At 42.6% G+C, this 18,825-nt stretch overlaps 2 protein-coding genes across 2 annotated transcripts in view; both read right to left on the minus strand.

The window, feature by feature from the left end:
* The window catches only part of col6a1 (collagen, type VI, alpha 1), a 32,937-nt gene extending 28,664 nt beyond the window's left edge, over positions 1-4,273 (minus strand). The window contains exons 1-8 of the mRNA XM_061839723.1: positions 3,955-4,273; positions 3,241-3,370; positions 2,972-3,172; positions 2,597-2,756; positions 480-593; positions 364-384; positions 163-183; positions 19-63 (exon numbers count right to left, since the gene is read on the minus strand). Of these exons, the coding sequence (XP_061695707.1) occupies positions 19-63; positions 163-183; positions 364-384; positions 480-593; positions 2,597-2,756; positions 2,972-3,172; positions 3,241-3,370; positions 3,955-4,039 (777 nt within the window). The 5' untranslated portion in view covers positions 4,040-4,273. The remainder of the gene's footprint in view (positions 1-18; positions 64-162; positions 184-363; positions 385-479; positions 594-2,596; positions 2,757-2,971; positions 3,173-3,240; positions 3,371-3,954) is intronic.
* A 1,184-nt stretch (positions 4,274-5,457) lies between these two features.
* On the minus strand, positions 5,458-18,621 carry LOC133511101 (zinc finger protein 665-like). Its single transcript, XM_061839721.1, has 7 exons — positions 18,390-18,621; positions 17,663-17,865; positions 12,536-12,628; positions 12,369-12,464; positions 10,248-10,358; positions 8,322-8,451; positions 5,458-8,213 (listed from the first exon to the last, which is right to left on the minus strand). The coding sequence occupies exons 1-7, from the start codon at positions 18,400-18,402 to the stop codon at positions 6,352-6,354; spliced, it is 2,508 nt and encodes an 835-aa protein (XP_061695705.1). The 5' UTR covers positions 18,403-18,621; the 3' UTR covers positions 5,458-6,351.
* Between the last annotated feature and the right edge of the window lie 204 nt (positions 18,622-18,825).

Below are 18,825 nucleotides of genomic sequence, written 5' to 3' on the forward strand. Positions count from 1 at the left end.
AATCTTGTATCATCATACCTTGCCACCAGTGTCTCCATCTGGTCCTTTAGGGCCTCCTGGAGCCTGAAGCAAGGCAAAAAAGAAAGGTGAGCGCAGTATTCATTGAAAATAAAACAAAAATAGAATATGAGCTCTTAGAAAGGTGACACATTGAACACTTACATTGCAGTCAAATGAACAGCACTGCGGAGGAAAGAAAGAGTTAAAAAGGAAATCAGATTCAGATCATAAAAAGTGGTCATAATAATTAGTGACTGGTTCTATCAAACATAAAATAGATGAGGCGGCAAAAGACAGTGGAATATGTCAAATATGTTAAACTGCACTGATTTAGATTGAGACACAACAGATTATCAGACATACCACATCCTTGGTCTCATTGGTCTGAAAAGAAGAGGAAAAAAATGTAAATTAGATACAAACAAATTCTTTTGGGAATGACAGAAAGGAGACGAGATGAAAGAGAAGATGATAAATACGATCATATCAATGATGGTTCTAATGGTTCCCATCTTGGTGGATCTGGAGTCGTCTGCAGCTGTGAAGTTCTGCCTGTAGTTCTGGTCTGTGGCGATGATGGAGAGTCTGGTATCCTAACGAGACAAAAGCAAACTTTAGATCTTCAATGCAGATTCGAGGACAAGATTACGATTTTTGTTCTCAGTCCCACATGAATGGGGTCTGGACAGTACTTTAGGTATACAATTGTATGTCGTCTTTTTTGAAACAGAAGATTCATACAACAAATGGAGGAAAAACATTATTTAATCACTCTGAGGTTAGGTTTGACCAGGGGTGGGCAAAGTAGGGCTCGGGGTCACTTATGCCCTGATCCTTTACATTTATTATCCAAGTAATGTAATAGTTATTGTACTAATTTTATAGAAGTTTTTTTTAAGTTCAACTTAATAAACTGCCAATGCAGAACAGAAGTTATCTAAGGGACTAAAGACTTTTTTCCCCCTAAAATTGGTTACTTATGGATTTAATTTTGTAACTTTTAAATTCCTTTATCTGATTAAATAATGGCTGATTTATTGTGAATATTGTGAATGTTAACTATTACCAAAATAAAAATACAGATTTTTTTTGTATTACATTATTGTGCAATTATTTGATTATCATAAAAATTCAAATGTGGCTGTATTGCGTACATACAATGACAAAGTCAAACATGGCCCTTAAAAGGCATGGCTATTGTGTGAAAATACAACCACTACGAATGGTACTTCACTAAATCAATCTTTTTTATATTCATTTGATGTCACTTTTGGCAAGATGAAAACATCACCTCACGGGGCACGAATGGCCCATGGGCCGCGAGTTCCAGGCCATTGCGATACGCGGTTAAGTAGTAATTTAAAAGAAGCATTGAAATGTACTTTCAAACCACTGAAAGGTTTAAAGCAGGGGCGTATAAAAATATTTAATCACCTCAACATATTACGCACATAATTTATGAGCCAGTTTTGGAATCAGAAATCATGAGTAATGTTTTTTTTTTCAGCCATTGATGTTTGGTAACACCAAAATGCTTGGAATAGCTCAACATTTGAAATTTTGGTACAGATTTGCAGAAGAATCATGAAAGTCGACACTACATTTGCCTTTGCGGGACACATAAAAACATGTTGCGGCCACATCTGGCCCCTGGGCCTTGAGTTTGACACCTGTAGTCTGATCTTCAATTACTAACCTAATATTCGTGTTTTTGGGATGAGGGATCCAGAATACGTGGGAAAACCCATTGGGGGGGAGGGAATGGGGCGGGGAACAGGTAAACAGCACACAAGGTGGCTGCAGCTGAGATCTGAACCCAAACCCAGAACTATGACGCAGATACACTAGCCGCTAGGTCCACCGTTCGTCTTTGGGCATTTTTGTAAAATAAAACCAACTGCCCATTGTAATCGGACCATAGAGGTCGTGATATCTTGATCGTAGTACGAAAAAAAACAACATTCACCACACTGATCAAAATCACATGAGTAGTCATCTATGACATTTAATTGTTGTACAAGGGGCAATCAAAAAGTAATGAGCCCAATTTAATTGAACATACCAATTGAAATGTCTTTTTTTTCAAGTTTTTGTTAAAACATATTTTCTTCCTGTCAGCTGAATTTGGAAAAGACTTCATGTCATCAGCATTGAGTTGTGATTGGATTCCCGCCACTAAACATGTTCAAAAGGTTGCAAAAAGTGTACGATGAATTGATGTCACATGACAATGACGTCATCACCGGCGACGACGACTTTCTCTAATCAGCCTCGACCTGAGGATTAACGGCTACAGATGCTTGGTCGCTCCTTGGCTTGTGACAGAAGTCGTTTCCAACAGGCCCTTGTTCTTTGCCTTTGATCCTGGACACCCACGTTTTGACTGTGCTGTAGCTTATTACAGCTTCCCCACAAACACTACACATTTTGCAACCTTTGTTTAGTGGTAGTACCGCTTCCAACGATCCCATCTATATTTCTGGTGAGCATCTCACCATGATTTAATTTCCAAAATGGTTGCCAGGAAGGCTGCCCTCACGTATTATGCAAATGAGATGTTTCACTAATATAGAATAAAAAAAAAAAGTGTATTTACCTCCTGATCAGGTGAGATAGCAACAGCAAACACCTTGACACCATGTAGCCTGGCCTCGTTAGCAGCCTCCTGCACCCCTCCGCAAGGCTCCTTATAGCCAGTAATGGGATGGCCATCAGTCACTACCACGATGTACTTGTTCTCATGGTAGTGGGAACCCCTGTGTATGCAAGAATACACGCAAAGACTGAGTAGATACCACTTTGCGCTGGAGTAGACATGTGTGTGACATTTGTATAACACCGTTACACTGAACAGGTGTGCTTTTAACAGATATGATAGGTTCCCCCCAAAAATGTGAGAATAGACAACTTTGTGAACATGGAACGCTAATATCCGCTGCCTGCTGTATGATGACTGTATTATTATTATTACGCGATGAGCAGCTCAGCAAGACCCCTCTTGATGGCGCAGTCGGTGTAGGTTCCTTTGCCGATGTATCTGATGGTGTCGATGTCATTCTTCAGGGCCTGGCGATCGGTGCTCATGTCGCTCAGCTCGCGCACCAGGATGACGTCGTCACTGTAGTGCAGCGCTCCCGAGTTCCACGTCAGGTAGCGGTCACATCGATGGCGCCTACGAAGAGAGGAGATATCGGGAAGCTATCAAACAGCGCCCCAGCCGGAGTTAACGTGCGCTCTTACATGTCCTGGAGTTCATCTACGAAGCGCTTGGTGAATTCTTTAATCTGGTCGATGTAAAAGTTGGGAGGTTTCTGTCTCAGGGCCACACTCTCAGATGTATCCAACACGAAGAAAAGGTCGACAGGACATTCTGTTCACACAGCAAATAGGGACAGTTGACATTAGGAGAACAAAAGCTCACCCAAAGCGCAAAGATAATGTTCATGTGGTGGACAAATGCAAGTTATATCAAATGTGCACCATGCATTCAATGAAAAATGGGCAGCCGGACTACAGGCCTCTTTCAGGTGTGACACTCGTGGGTGTTTGCTAACAGACTCCTGCAGGCCTGTTAGCACGGGGGACTGCACAACTACAGTACAATTCCCCTAAAATGGAAACAATTCTGGAGCGCAATCAGAGGTAGTTAATCTTATTCTGCACCACACCTCTAAATTCAGCAACATGCGTTGTAGGCCTTCGTTTGAACACAGGTCAAATTTTCATTGTGAATTTCATGCTTCAATCCTCATCTCAAATTTATAGCTAATTTGTGAGAATTCCTCAAGGCAACGGTGCACATCTGCACCGTCGCTTGCGGGGAACTGTCAACTCATCGTGCACCAAGTTTCTTTTACAAAGGAATAGACGAGTTCAAACGCGAAAGAGCTCACATTTTTCAACGATAAGCAGAGCAGATAACCCTTTAAAACAAACGAAGTATTCGAAACTTACCCGCAGACCTGGGTCTTTGGATCTGCGTTTGCGCTCTGGGCAGGAGGACGCACAGCAGCACAAGGAGACCTCTGAAAGCCTCCATAGCTGAACTGCGAGGAGAAATTTAGTAAAACAAAATAAAAAAAAAAAACCCAAACGCAACAAATGCAGAAGCCGCCCAAATCGTCAAACCCGGCTCCTGTACGTCTAAATTCGGCCAAACTTTTTGTTCCACCGCCCCGTCGAAGTTAGTCCAGGCGAAAGCCGGAGCGCGCAGATGAGGACGACGCGCACCAGAAGGGAGGAGGGGCGTGCACGCGCCTTTTTGCAGTGCATGAGGAGTTGCAGTGGGCGAGAACGCGCATCGGCTAAAGCTTGACGCAAATTCTCAGATATGCCTGCTTCCTCATAAAGGCTGGAAGAGGGACTTCCACACATGCTGCGCACAGCGCTCCCAGCATGTACATACTGTATTTTTTTTACAGGTCAAAGCTTTCAACCAAATACCTTTGATATGTAATATTTCAATAAATAAAACCAGGTTTAATATTGAAACTTGTCTTTGAAAAGCAATTATCAATGAGGAGTAGGATTTGTGTTGCAAACAGGGAATCTAATGCACATTTTGGGGCAATTTTTTTTTCAATTATGTAAAAACTTCCCTCCATGAATACATCTGGTTCATCTTTCCAGACCAGATATGAACATTTAAAGAGAAAAGGCTGAGACGTGGGGGATTCTTGGCTCATTTCACCAACGGAGCAGGAAGAAACACAGTGCCATCTAGTGCACAGTTTGACAAGTGTTGTGAGGCACTCCCTGGGAAGAGAGGAGAAAACGTGCTAGGGTTCATTCACTTGGCAAGGTGTGGATTGGGGTGGGGATGTTTCGTCGTTGCTGTGGACATACGTGTGTGCTGGGACTGTCCTGGACTCACTTTTTCCATTGAGCTCACTTTTCTTGGCGAGACAGTTCCTCACAGAGAGCAGATGCAACGGGGGGGGGGGGGGGGGGGGGGGGGGGTAAGACAGACATCTGGTAATAATCTGTGTTTACGAGCCAGTCTTTATAAGAAATCCGCAGCGTGTATAAATTCTAATGCCCATGTTTCGAGATGTCTCCATACAGGTTTTTCTCTTAAATCCACAAATTAATTTAGATGGAGAAATTAGAAATTGGTTTTCTTTTCAGTTACGCAAGAAAATGTGCTCAAATGGGAGAAAAGTGAAGCTTTTTTCTTTACAGGCATGAGGACACCAGACGGATGTAAAATCACAAAATGAGCTCACTCATGTTATCATCATTACCCTAAGCAAACTAAGAACATGGCGCACCCTTAAGTCAAGATAAGACCACTGCACATATAGGCCAACATGCCAAAATCTATTTAAAAAAAAAAAAGAAAAAAAAGCTTCTGGCCAGTGAATTTGGCAGAAAAAAAGAGTTTCCAGAGAATCCTGACGTTAAGCACACAGGATTAGTAGGAAATCTGAGTCAGAGGGTGAAAAAAAAAAACAAGTATAAAGGACTGCACACTGAACCACTTTTATTATAAACTGGAATTAAGTTAGAAAATGATGAAATAATGATTCCAAAGAAACTACCGCGGTGTGGAACATAAGCATCAAACAAGTGAGGGGAAAAAAAAACCCTTTGAACATTTTTTTCTCTCCCGCAAAAAACAGACGGAAGAGATTAATCACAACGACTCGGTTACAATTCCAGTGAAGGCTTCGTTGTCATGCGAGTCAATGTACAAATGACAAAAAGTGACTGGTCTTCCTGACAGTTTACTGTGCGTGCAGATCTCACAGTGCGCCAGGCGTAGCTACAGGAAATTGCGGTCCAATCAAGATTCCAATGCACGCCAAGTAAATGACGGGAAATAGGCCGGATGGATTTGTGTATCAGCAACCTATCAGTCACATGTCTCTTCATAGGTCTATCAGTGAAGATTTAAAAACAAGCAAGTCATTCAAGGATAAACAGTGTTCCTCTTGAGTCCAGATGTGTAAACCAGCAACACAAGTGTCAAGATGTAGCTACTGCCCTCTAGTGTAAAGAGTTATTTTGTTTTCCTGAAGGACAGTAAATTGACACCACAATGTTACCAACCGCATTTAATTTGAAGTTCTCAAACTAAAAAAAAATAAAATAAAATTTGGGCACAAAAAGAGACTATTGCAAAATTTACAGTGTTGCAGTTCACAAGAGCTACAGAGCCAAATCCTAAAACCTCTACAAATGTCCTTCAAAATATAGACTTTGGGGTTTAGTATCTCAAAGAAAATGGATCCATGCTTGGAAAGGGTGGGCGGGGGAACTCCAGACTTCTGGAAGAACGTGTGCAAATATCAACGACTTGACCAAAAGAACTTTTCACCTTCGCCTTGCGGAGCTACTGGTCAACGTATGTCAGTTCATACTAGAGTGACTTTTGAGGTGCCTCCTAAGGTGGTTGAGGCAGGTGTACGTCTTGGGACAGATCTGGCAGTGGAAAGGTCGCACCCCTGAGTGGTTGAGCATGTGCTGCTTGAGTACGCTGCCATCAGAGAAGGCCTTCCCGCACTGAGAGCACACGTACGGCCGCTCTCCGGTGTGGACGCGCATGTGCACGGTCACCTTGTGCGCCATTGTGAAGCCTTTGCCACACACGCTGCACTTGAACGGCCTCTCGCCAGTGTGGGTCAGCCTATGTGTGCGCATCGCGCCCATCTGGGAGAACGCTTTCCCGCAATCCGGGCACACGTGAGGCTTTTCGCCAGTGTGAACACGCGTGTGACTCCTCAGGCCTCCAGCTGTGGAGAAACACTGCGAGCAGTGAGTGCACTGGTAGGGGCGCTCTCCCGTATGAGTGCGCATGTGCTGCTTCAAGTCATAGCGGTTTCGGAACCCGCGGCCACAGACCAGGCAGCTCTCTGGCCTGTCGTCATTGTGGCGTAGCTCGTGATTGGACAAGCACTTTTCAGACAGGAAGCATTTGCCGCACTCCTGGCACTGGTACGGTTTCTCATGGTCGACCCGCTGATGATACTTGAGCTCGCTGATCCCGGGGAAGGTCTCGTCGCAGTAACGGCACCTGAAGCGATGGTTGGGGCTGTAGGGGAGCTGATGTTCGGTCATCTGATGGTTCCTCAGCAGGTGGGCCATCTTGAAGGTCTTCCCGCAGTGAGAGCACTCATATTTGGTCAGCAGCTGCACACACTGGTGCCTGACGCATTCGTGCACAGATCTAAACTGACACCCGCACTTGGTGCAAATGTGAGCGGCGTTCTTGCATTTCCTCTTCCTGTGGCCGGACAGGTGAGCCTCGGTGCGGAAGGGTTTGCCGCATTGGGAGCACTTGTACGGCTTGACGGCTGTGTGGAACCTCTGGTGCTCGAGAAACTCGAAGCGATACTTGAAGCTCCTTCCGCAAAGTGGACAGTTGTGAGTGACTCGCCCCCGAGGGTAGGTGGAGTTGACAGTCAGTTTCCTCACGGGCAAAGACGAAATCCGACGAGTGGCGCCACATTTCCTGTGTTTACCTCTGCTCAGTACTTTGGCGGCTTCCATCTCGCTTACCTCATCGTGGCGTTGTTGATGTTTGACCAGACATTTTGAGGTGATGAAGCTCTTCCCACATTGCTTGCATTGGTACGGCTTGTCATGATCTACCTGCTGATGATATTTCAGATCGCCGATGCCGGGAAAACCTTCGCCGCAATGGCTGCACTTGAATAGGCGGCTCTGAATGTGAGTGAGGAGGTGTTCCTTCAGGCTGCTTGACTTTTGGAACGTCTTTCGGCAGTGCGGGCAATCGTAGTTACGTTGGCGTTTTGGGCAGTGGTGTCGGAATTTGTCCAGAGAGGAAGGAAAGTTGTTCCCGCATTTTATGCACAGATACGCAGCATTTTTGCATTTGCGCAACCTGTGGCCGGCCAGCAGCGTGGCTGTTCTGAAAGCCCTCCCACACTCGGAGCAGTTGTAAGGCTGCACGCCACTGTGGACCCGTTGGTGCTCCACCAGGACAGAATGATGCTTGAAGCATTTGCCACATTCCGAACATTTGTGCGTCACGAGTTGCGGTCTGTGACAAGATGAGGACGTATCTGTTCTTTTCGGAGAATCTGAAAAATCGGTTGACGTGGAAGGGTTTGTGGACAGTTCTTCAAACATGACGATCTGAGGAACATTGTGGTCATCATCACAAGCGCTGGGGTGGGACGCGACGGCCACTTCCAAAGAGGGGGGCAGAGACAGAGATGGGATAAGAAGATCATCTGATTGAAAAGGAGCTGTGTGTGTGGATGGGGGGTGGGGGGAAGAGGTAAAAAGAAGAGAATGATTGGAACAACTATTTGCACATCATCAAACAATCACCGATAATGAACATTGAACCATACCAACTGTATTTTTGGCCAATTTTCCATGACACTCTTTGCTTTGGAGGAGAAACTTGAGATCATCTCCAGTTGATACGCACTGTATGTACTCATCAAGGACAGAGGGGGCAGCGCTCAGCCAAGACGCAGTCTTTAAAAAAAAAAAAAAAGAAAGATCTTAAAGTTAATCATAGTTACAAAAGGTTTATATAGAACCTTTCAAAGGGGCCAAAGATGTTTACAGTGGGGGGGGAACTACACAGCCACCATTAACAAAAGCTAAATCTCAATATCTCGTTATATAGTATAACGTTTATTGGCAATGACCAAGCTCTAACGTTTTCTGAGTCGTCACAAGGTTTTCACACACTGTTCCTGGTATTTTGGCTCATTTCTCCTTTCAGATCTCCTCTAGAGCAGTGATGTTTTGAGGTTGTTGCTGGGAAACACAGACTTTCAACTCCCCGCAAAAAAATATTTTCTATGGGGTTGAGATCTGAAGACTGGTAAGGCCACTCCAAGACCTTGAAGTGCTTTTTACAAAGCTACTCCTTCGTTGTCCAGGTGTTCCTTTGAGCTCATTCTCAAGCTGAAAGGCCAAGTATCACCTTCAATAGCCTTGCTGATGGAAGGCTTTCAATCAATAGCTCACAATACATGGCCCCAATCATTCTTTCCTTTACATGAATCAGTCACCCTAGTACCTTTTCAGAAAAACAGCTTCAAAGCTCGATGTTTACAACGGAATGCTTCAAAGTATATATGGTGTTCTTTGGATGCAACTCATCATTCTTGTTATTGCAAACACAACAAGTTGACTTTTTTTGTCAAAAAGTTCTATTTTGGTTTCATCTGACCATATGACATTCTCCCAATCCTCTTCTGGATCATCCAAATGCTCTCTTGCAAATTTCAGACGGGCGTGGACTTGTACTGGTTTAAGCACATGGACACGTCTGCCTCTGCAGGATTTGAGTCCCTGGTGTCATAGTGTGTTACTCATGACAGATATTGTTACTTCAGTCCCAGCTCTCTGCAGGTCATTCACTTGAATTTCCAGTGTGGTTCTGGGATTTTTGCTCACTATTCTTGTGGTCATTTTAATCCAATGGGGTGAGATCTTGCGTGGAGACCAAGATCGAGGGAAAAGAACAGTGGTTGTCTTCATGGCTTTTATTTTCTAATAATTGCTCCCACAGTCAACTTCTTCACACTAAGCTGCTTACCTATTGCAGATTGTTTTCCCAGCTTGGTGCAGTTCTACAATTCTGATTCTGGTGACCTTTGACAGCGCATTGGTCTTGGCCATCGTCAAGTTTGGAGTGTGACTTTTTGAGGTTGTGGACAGGTGTGTATTATACTCATAATGAGTTCAAACAGTTGCCATCTGTACAGGTAACGAGTGGAGGACAGACAAGCCTTTTTAAGTAGAGATTACAGGTTTATGAGGGCCAGAAAACTTGTTGAATACAAATTTCCCACCATAATTTGCTAATAAATTGTTTTAAAAATCACACGTGATTTTCTGGATGGTTCCTCCTCTCGTTGAGGGACTGTATACAGATGATGACAATTACAGGCCTCGAATCTTTTTAAGTGGGAGAACTTAGACAATTGGTGCCTGACTAAATGCTTTACACTGAAATTGTACTGTAGCGTCACTGATGGTGTAGTGGCACACATGCCAGACTTTGGTGCAGGCATCGTGGGATTGATTCCCGCTCACTGATGGTAACTGACTGGTGACGCGTTCAGGATGTAGTCCGACTTTCACCCAGAGCAAGCTGGGATAGGCTCTGGCTCTCCTGTGACTGAGGATACGCGGCTTGACTAATGGATGGATGGATGGATTGTGCTGTAAATTATTGGTGTTACAGTTTCCACAGGTGTAGAGCTGCAATTCCATTTGGACTGCTTTGATTTATTCTGTCATTTTTGATCATGTACCTGCTTGAAATCTGGGATTGGCAACAGCTCCTCAAGTCTGGTGAAGAACTCACAAACGAGCGTTTCCAGTGCTGTGTCGAAGTCAGGGCCATACTCCACTGGAAACACATTCTGTGGGGTAAAAGGAATGAAATATTCTCACCACGACACCCGTAAAAGTGCACATCGATAGGATACTTACTGGAACAATTTAAAGGTCCACTGACAGCCATGTATAACTTTTAAAATAGATATTTTATGAAAATTACATATACTATTATTCACTTCAATGTCGTGATGAAAAAAAATGAGTGGAGAGCGTGTCATTAATGCGCAAACTTGCGCAAATCTCACCACTCGACATCCCAGTGGCGGACATATTGCAATGTAATTTGCAGATGTCACACTGGGACAGTCACCATTGCGCTGTGCCACCTGCTGTGGGAGATGAACAAGAGAGTTTTTCGGATTTTTCCGACTCCACTTCTGACATGGAAGCTATTTTCGAAGTGAACATCTCAAAATCGAGTGAAGCCATATCGATAATCGTTTAAAGCCATATTTAGATGATATGCAGATCACTTCCAACTAACCACAGACTCCCAGACAGACGGACAAAAACTGATAAAATATTCAAAATGACAGTCTGTAATTATTCGATTTCCTAACTCTTTTACAAGTCTTGCATATGTACTGCATTCAGGAGGACCCATGCCGGTGTGACGGTCTGAGCGTTCCCCCGTGCTGAGAAGTCTCCTTGTGATTAATGCGCATACATTACTAACAGGGGAACTCTGGGTACGTAGCAGATTCTTACTAGGAAATCCCCCGGTCTCATAGTTTCCCTTCTACATAAAGGGAGCTTACATACATTATATCCTAACCCTAACCTTAAAACAAAAGTTGATGAAAAGATATACGTTCACTGTGTTCGTCTTTCTGAGACGTCCATAGCAAACATACACACTCAGCGACAAGTTGTCGAATGGCACATGTCGAAGCACGGATGGGGATGTTTCAGACTGGCTGGAAGTTTACAAATTATACGCATTAATCACAAGGAGACTTCAGCACTGGGAGCGCTCAGACTGTCACACCTTTCTCCTCCCCACACATGGCCAAACCATCTCCCCGCCCAATCCACCTCCGCAATGAGGCGAACACCGGGCTGCTGGCGGACAACAACAACGCTGGGCCGCGCACATCGACACATTTAGCCTCCCTGACTTACGTACTTTATGAAGTTATTATGATGCGGATCTTTTGTTACGTTCTGAGAAAAGGATTACATCATCGGATATGAACGGAGCTTTTTATTATTGCTGCTTTTGGAGAAGTTTTTCGAGTTTGGTGACCATAAATCTAGTTAGCTAGTTAGCTCGTGTTATATGCAACAAAAATATCTTTGTACTTCTATTTTGTTGTTGTTTTGTTGTATTGTGTGTGATTGAATTTTTAAATTTTAAACGTAATACAAGTGCTTTGTTTTATTTTGCCGGTTTGAATAAGGGGATTTATTCTAAATTCACACGTAATATATGCTATAAACTGTGAGAAAAATTAGTCCCCCACAAGTATTATTATTATTTTTTTAAATAGCTCTATACACACAGAACAGTCATTTAGAACCCACAAAGCCCTCGTCCTTTGCACCTGTGCAATCCATTTTTCACGATGAACCGGGAGTTTTGGAAAAGTGTGAATAGTGACTCCATCCTCCAGTGTTCGAGCAAAATCCAGCAATACAACGAGCCGGCATTTTTGCTAACACGCAGAAAAAAACGGCTACTTTCCTCCCTGTAAAACAGGTATAAACACACGAACTCGCCAGCGTGGGCATCGGCAAAAAACGTCATTTCCTGGTTCTTCTCCAACACAAATGCCTCAATTGGATTTTCAAGGCGAGAGATGCAAAAATCCATATATGACAAAATCCTGACGTGTGGTGAAAAAAATGGATGGGTCCATTCCGGCTGTCTTTTTTAAAAAAAATTAAAAACATACTAAAAATTATGTTTTACGTGTCAGTGGACCTTTGAATTTAATTACAACCTTTAATTGGGATTTTCTGGCAGTACGTTGTGAAGTTATTATATATATATATATATATATATATATATATATAATGCAGTTCAAATGTACCTTGAGGAAATGTTCCCTGCCATCAGTATTTTCAATAAGGCCTTGTACTAGCTTCATAAAGTTGGCCTCTGGTGCTTCAATAACAGGATCATTGGTCTAGACGGCAGAACACACAATAGCAGTAAGAAATGGGAATGGCATGATAAGACGACACCAGCGTCACTCACCTCTTCCATGCAAGATGATTGTATCCTGTTGAGGTGAGTTTCAACAGCTTTGAGGTCGTCAGGGTGCTCAGAACGCAACAATTCTAGAGTGGTCTTGTGGAAAAATAACATTTTCATTATTATTTGTTAGTACTTTTTCAACAATTATGGGAGAAAATAGTCCCAGTAATGTAAGAGTAATGTTTCTCATCATACATTTGCAGGTAATTAAGGGGTTTTATCATCCATGGTTCAGAATATAGATGCATGGAACCCTTTTCCAAGCAATGGAAACACAAATGTGATGTGTATTGTGCACACATGCCCACACTATATACAGTATACCATTTCCAACTATTATAGGAGATGTAGTTGTTGAACACTTTGACAAAGGAATATCTAAAGAAAGGCTGCAGACTTTTGAAAAAGTTGTTTTGACTTACATATGTTGCCACTTTTTTCTTAATCGACCTGGAACTTGATTGGCAGTATACTGCCGTGTTAAGGCATTAAATATTTATTTAATTGCACTTTTTGTGAATAGAACCAGAGTATGCTTGCATTTCAATTTTATTTATTGTTTTACGTTAGTTCTAGATTATTCATAGAATTCCCAATGAATTGTTCTTAAAAAGGATGTACTTGCATTATTATGCTCTTATTATATCAGTGGGGTAAAAAAAAAAAAAAAAAAAAACAGTTGTTTGTCATGATAATTTTTTGAAAATACATCGTCCTAAAAAATTTGCAATCATGACAGGCCCTAACACATAACATATAGAGTGAGCAAGAGAAACGGGAAACACAAAAAATGCTGTACAAACACTATTAAAAAAACAAACAAACAAACAAACAAAAAAAAAGCAACTGTTAATAAATATCTACACTATTACAGGACCAAGAACCAAAATATAGCAGAGGATTGCTGTGTCTCAATTCCATGATAAGTCCTCTTTCAAGTCAATCCTTTGTGTTACTTATTGAAGAATCGAAAAGAAAAGCACCGGGTCCTTGAGTTGCTGCGACTCCCCGTTCCTAGGTTGGGATTCATTATGGATCATATGCACCCTGGGACTCGCGTGGTCCTCAAATGTAAAATGATAATGCAAACCATTGTATTGTTTTTGTGTTTTACACAATGTCACAGCTTGCAGAGTCACAGAAAACCACAGAACTGGACGTCCATGGAGATGTCGATTCGTGGAGTGAAACCCTGATGTTATTATGCTGTTTAGCATGTTGTTAGAGAACAAACAGCCTGTTGTGTAAAAAGTAGTGAATTCAAACGTTAAAGAAGGACTTTGTTGAAAATAATAGGAATGGGAGCACACATTAAAAGTTAGTAGATGAGGTGTTCTTTTAATGCCGAAATTATCCACAGATTTATCTAAATTGGAAAAGTATTATCAAAATTCCTCTCTCGCTGAGCCATTCCAATGACCCTGGCTGGAACACTGACAGTCAATCAGCGTTTGCCACGCCTGCAGCCCCCCCATTGCTCGTGGATTCGTTTCAACGAACAGAGAACGTCCACTATCTGGGATTTTGTGGCCAATTTTTGTGAAAAATAATTACAAACAAAACAAAAATAAAGTAAAATGTTTAAACCTATGCATCTGAGCCAGATACACACAGGCGGAACTTGACGTGTTGGAGAGGAGGCGTGGTGCTGACGGAGGAGCACAACAATCACAAAATATGGGCCAAGGAGATCTTCCAGATAGGATCTGATAAGATCTTCCATTTCGAAAGACTGTTGTTTGTGTTCTCATTGTGACCTAATTCCAGCTGTGGCAGCATGCCAGTGTTGTCGTGAGTTTGTAAAGGTCAAAAAAAAAAAATAAATAAATAAAAAAAAAAAATTGGAGCATATAGAAATGAACTTGGATCACGAGCAACATGTCTGCATATCTTCCTCAGATACATAAGAAGTTGTTTGTTTGGACAAAGACATGTTACATATTACCGTAATTCCCAGCCTACAGAGTGCACTTGGTTATAAGCCTCACCCGGTACATTTGAAAAGGAAATACCATTTGGTACATACACAGGCTGCAGCTGTGTAAAACCCACAAGTGCCCACATTGAAACAGACATAGAAACACGAGATATTTGAAAAGTAAGACAGTACACAGAGAGTTTAACGCAAGCACTTACACGCTAACATGGCCGGTTTAAAAAAAAAAAAAAAAAAAACATACTGATAAAACTCACTGAGACACGCTTGCGCAGTGCTAACAGGGCCGGACACGTCAAAGTCACTTCCTCGGCACATATATTCCAGGCACATATATTCCATCGGTCTCACTCTTACCTTTTCCGCTCGAGTGCCCCCTTGCGGCCGTGAGAAAAAATGCACAAATGCAACACCGCATAAACCGCAGGGATGAAAGCATGTGAAAAAAGTCGCGGCTTATAGGCCGGAAATTACGGTAATTTACTTATGATCCATGACAGTTTGATGAAAGGACCACTTGTACATCCAGTGGAAAATCGGTGAGCATACATTTTTAATAATCTTGGAATGCAAATGGGCTATGTTCAAAGTTTATCACAAATGCATGCTTACAGTGAAGAAAATAAGTATTTGAACACCCAACTATATTGCAAGTTCTCCCGCTTAGAAATCATGGAGGGGTCAGAAATTTTCATCATCAGGTGCATGTCCACTGTGAGAGAGATAATCTAAAAAGAAAAATCCAGAAATAACAATGTACGATTTATTTGTGTGATACAGCTGCAAATAAGTATTTGAACACCCATCAGCTAGAATTCTGATCCTCAAAGACCTGGTAGTCCGCCTTTCAAAGTCCACCTCCACACTGTGTATTATCCTGAATAAGATGCACCTGTGTGAGGTCATTAGCTGCATAAAGACACCTGTCCACCCCAGGCAATCAGTAAGACTCAAACTTGTAACACGACCAAGACCAAAGACCTGTCCGAAGACACCAGAGACAATATTGCACAAATCCACATGGCTGGAAAGCACCACAGAGAAATTGCCAAGCAGCTTAGTGAAAAAAGGTCCACTATTGGAGCAATCATTAGAAAATGGAAGAAGCTAAACACGACGGTCAATCTCAATCGGAGTGGAGCCCCATGCAAGATATCACCTCGTGGGGTCTCAATGATCCTTAGAAAGGTGAGGAATCAGCCCAGGACTACACGACAGGACTTGGTCAATGACCTGAAAAGACCTGGGACCACCGTTTCCATTGCGACTGTTGGTAATACACATAAATCATGCATGGAACAGAAGGTTCCCCTGCTTCAACCAGCACATGTCAAGGCCAGTCTTAAGTTTGCCAATAACGATTTGGATGATACAGAGGAGTCAAGGGAGGAAATTTTGTGGTCAGGTGAGACCAAAATTGAACTTTTTGGTTGTAATTCCACTAACCGTGTTTGGAGGAAGACGAATGATGAGGTCCATCCCAAGAACATCATCCAAACTGTGAAGCACAGGGGTGGTAGGATCATTCTTTGGGGGTGTTTTTCTGCGCATGGGACAAAACGACTGCACTGTATTAAGGAGAGGATGACCGCGGGCATGGATTGTGAGATTTTGGGGAACAACCTCTTTCCCTCAGTCAGAGCATTGAAGATGGGTCGTGGCTGGTCTTTCAACATGACAATGACCTGAAGCACACAGCAGAAAACCAAGGAGTGGCCCCGTATGAAGCATATCAAGGTTCTAGCGTGGCCAACCCAGTCTCCTGAACTAAACCCAATGGAAACTCTTTGGAGGGAGCTCAAACACTGTGTTTCTCAGTGACAGCCCAGAAACCCGTCTGGTCTAGAGAAGATATGTGTGGAGGAGAGAGCCAAAATCCCTCCTGCAGTGTGTGCAAACCTGGTGAACAACTACAGGAAACGTTTGACCTCTGTAATTGCAAGCAAAGGCTACTGTACCAAATATTACCATTGGTTTTCTCAGGTATTCAAGTACTTATTTGCAGCTGTATCACAAATTGTTTAAAAAAAAAAAAAATCATACATCGTGAGCTCTGGATTTTTGTTTTTAGATTATCTCTCTCACAGTGGACATGCACCTATGATGAAAATTACAGACCCCCTCCATGATTTCGAAGAACTTGCAATATAGCAGGGTGTTCAAATACTTTTCTTCACTGTATTTTCTGAGTACAGCTTAGGACGATCGAATGGTTTATTTATATCTAGAATATAAAATGCAAAAAACCCCCCCCAAAAAAAAAACAAGTCAGACTTCCCTAAAGTGATGAAATGTATATATCCATCCACCCATTTTCTTAGCCGCTTATCCGCATGAGGGTCACGGGAGTGCTGGAGCCTATCTCAACTGTCAACGGGACAGGAGGTAGGGTACACCATAGCAGGCATGGGGAGAACATGCAAACTCCACACAGGGAGGCCCGGGATTGAACCCGGATCCTCATAACTGTGAGGTCAACGCTTTACAGCTGCGGCACCGTACCGCCTCATAAAGTATGTTGTTGCTTAAACAGTACTAGCACGAGAGCAGCTTCATCCTGTCAGTACGATCCCACTGGAGGTTAAAGAACGACAAAATTGGGTTCGAGTTCTCAGTTTTGTTGCAGTTTGGTGCACAACACGTCAGCATCTTGGCCTAGCTAGAACGAATGGTCTGTAATGCTAAGCACCGACGACGTCACACGGCGTGCTCAAGGATGTTTCTTCCGGGTCTGGCTGTGAAAGGTGGCATGGATCCAGATAATGTGTAGATTTAAAAAATGTTCTTTTTCATTTTTGTTTCAATGAATGTCCTAAATCCATGTAATCATAATATTAATTCAGATTGCAGGGGTTACTGTATTTGAATTTTGGACAAAGTCCTCTTTTAACCAACCTGGAGGGGGTTTGTATGCATCACCTTGTTACATTGTTTATACCCAATTACTATGCAGGTTCACAATACAATATACTAGTAGGAAATAAACCATATTAAAAACTGAGAATTTGAGCCAGGTTGAACATAGTCTGCTTAGATTTATTCTGCTACCCGCAGTCATGTCAGCAGTGTAAATAAGAATAGGTTCTTAAGTGTCTTACAGGGATGAATAAAGTTCTATTGTTTTCCACGAAGGCTTCATCTGTTACCTTTCCAATTCTCACAACAGACATCATAGAGTGGTTTTCACTTACCCTAGCCCTCAGGCCCAATGATAAGAGTCTCCCCTCTCTTTTACTAATGAGCTCAGGAACTGCATCCGTAACCATGGTTACGAACTCCTCCAGTTTCCCATAGTGCTTGATGTTTCGCTGGCGAACCACTTCCCACATCACCGCTGACATCAGCCTCAGCGGTGGGACCAGGAGGGCCAGCGATGATAAGGGAACGTTGAATTCTCCAAAGAAATATTGGGAGGATCAAAATGTCATTACACCAAGCCACCTTGAACATTTGAATTTGCGTGTAAAAGCGATCTACTTTGACGATTCGTCGTCATGTTAAACACGAATAAGTCATATTAAAAAAAAAAAAAATCACGTATCCTGGAGACTATGTTAGCCGCAAACCTCTGACATTAATCGCGCAATAACTGCCCCGAATTTTTTTTTTTTAAAAAAAGCGTAGTTTGTCCTGTGGTAGATAATAAACCACACGCCCATGGTGTTCTGCAAAGGAACTGTATTAAAGGGCAAATCAGTTGTAATTGGTGCCCAAAATAATTTATTAATTCTTGCGGATGTTAACCAATACGCTAGATATAAAGCCGCTAAAGTCGCCAAACTAACTCACTGTTGGGTGAAACAAGTCTCGTTCCAGGGATTAGTCGAGGCCTGTAGAGGCGATGATACACCTTTGCTCTTGCTTGGAGAACATTTAAAAAATGTAAAGATATGTCGAATTCGTAGAGCGAGCACTTACCCATGTCGCTCATGTATGAATTCTTCAAATCCAATCGGGTGCACAACTTCTACATGGACGAATTTTCAGTTTTCCCATTTAGCCTACAAGCTAACAGTGTATGTAGCTGGGGCGCCAACTTCTTCCTGAAACAAACATCATGCTCTTCGTAGCCAAGAAGTCCGTTGGACCCGTCTGCGGCTGCGTCGCTCTGTTAGGGTAGGAGCGTTCGTTTTGATTACTGTTACGGCCCGATTTTATAAAGCGTGCTGGGAACTAACATTGGCCACCCATCTGAACGCCTCCAAAACAGAATTCTCCCAACATTTCACATATACCAGTAAGGAACACTCTGGGGCGTCGATGTACACTTTTCTTTGCAATTAACCACAAAAACAAAAATATATTCTTTTCCTAGTACGACCACCACTTAAATCAATGAAACGATCTTGTGTAA

Source organism: Syngnathoides biaculeatus, chromosome 13 (genome assembly GCF_019802595.1).
Source record: "Syngnathoides biaculeatus isolate LvHL_M chromosome 13, ASM1980259v1, whole genome shotgun sequence".
NCBI lineage: Eukaryota > Metazoa > Chordata > Actinopteri > Syngnathiformes > Syngnathidae > Syngnathoides > Syngnathoides biaculeatus.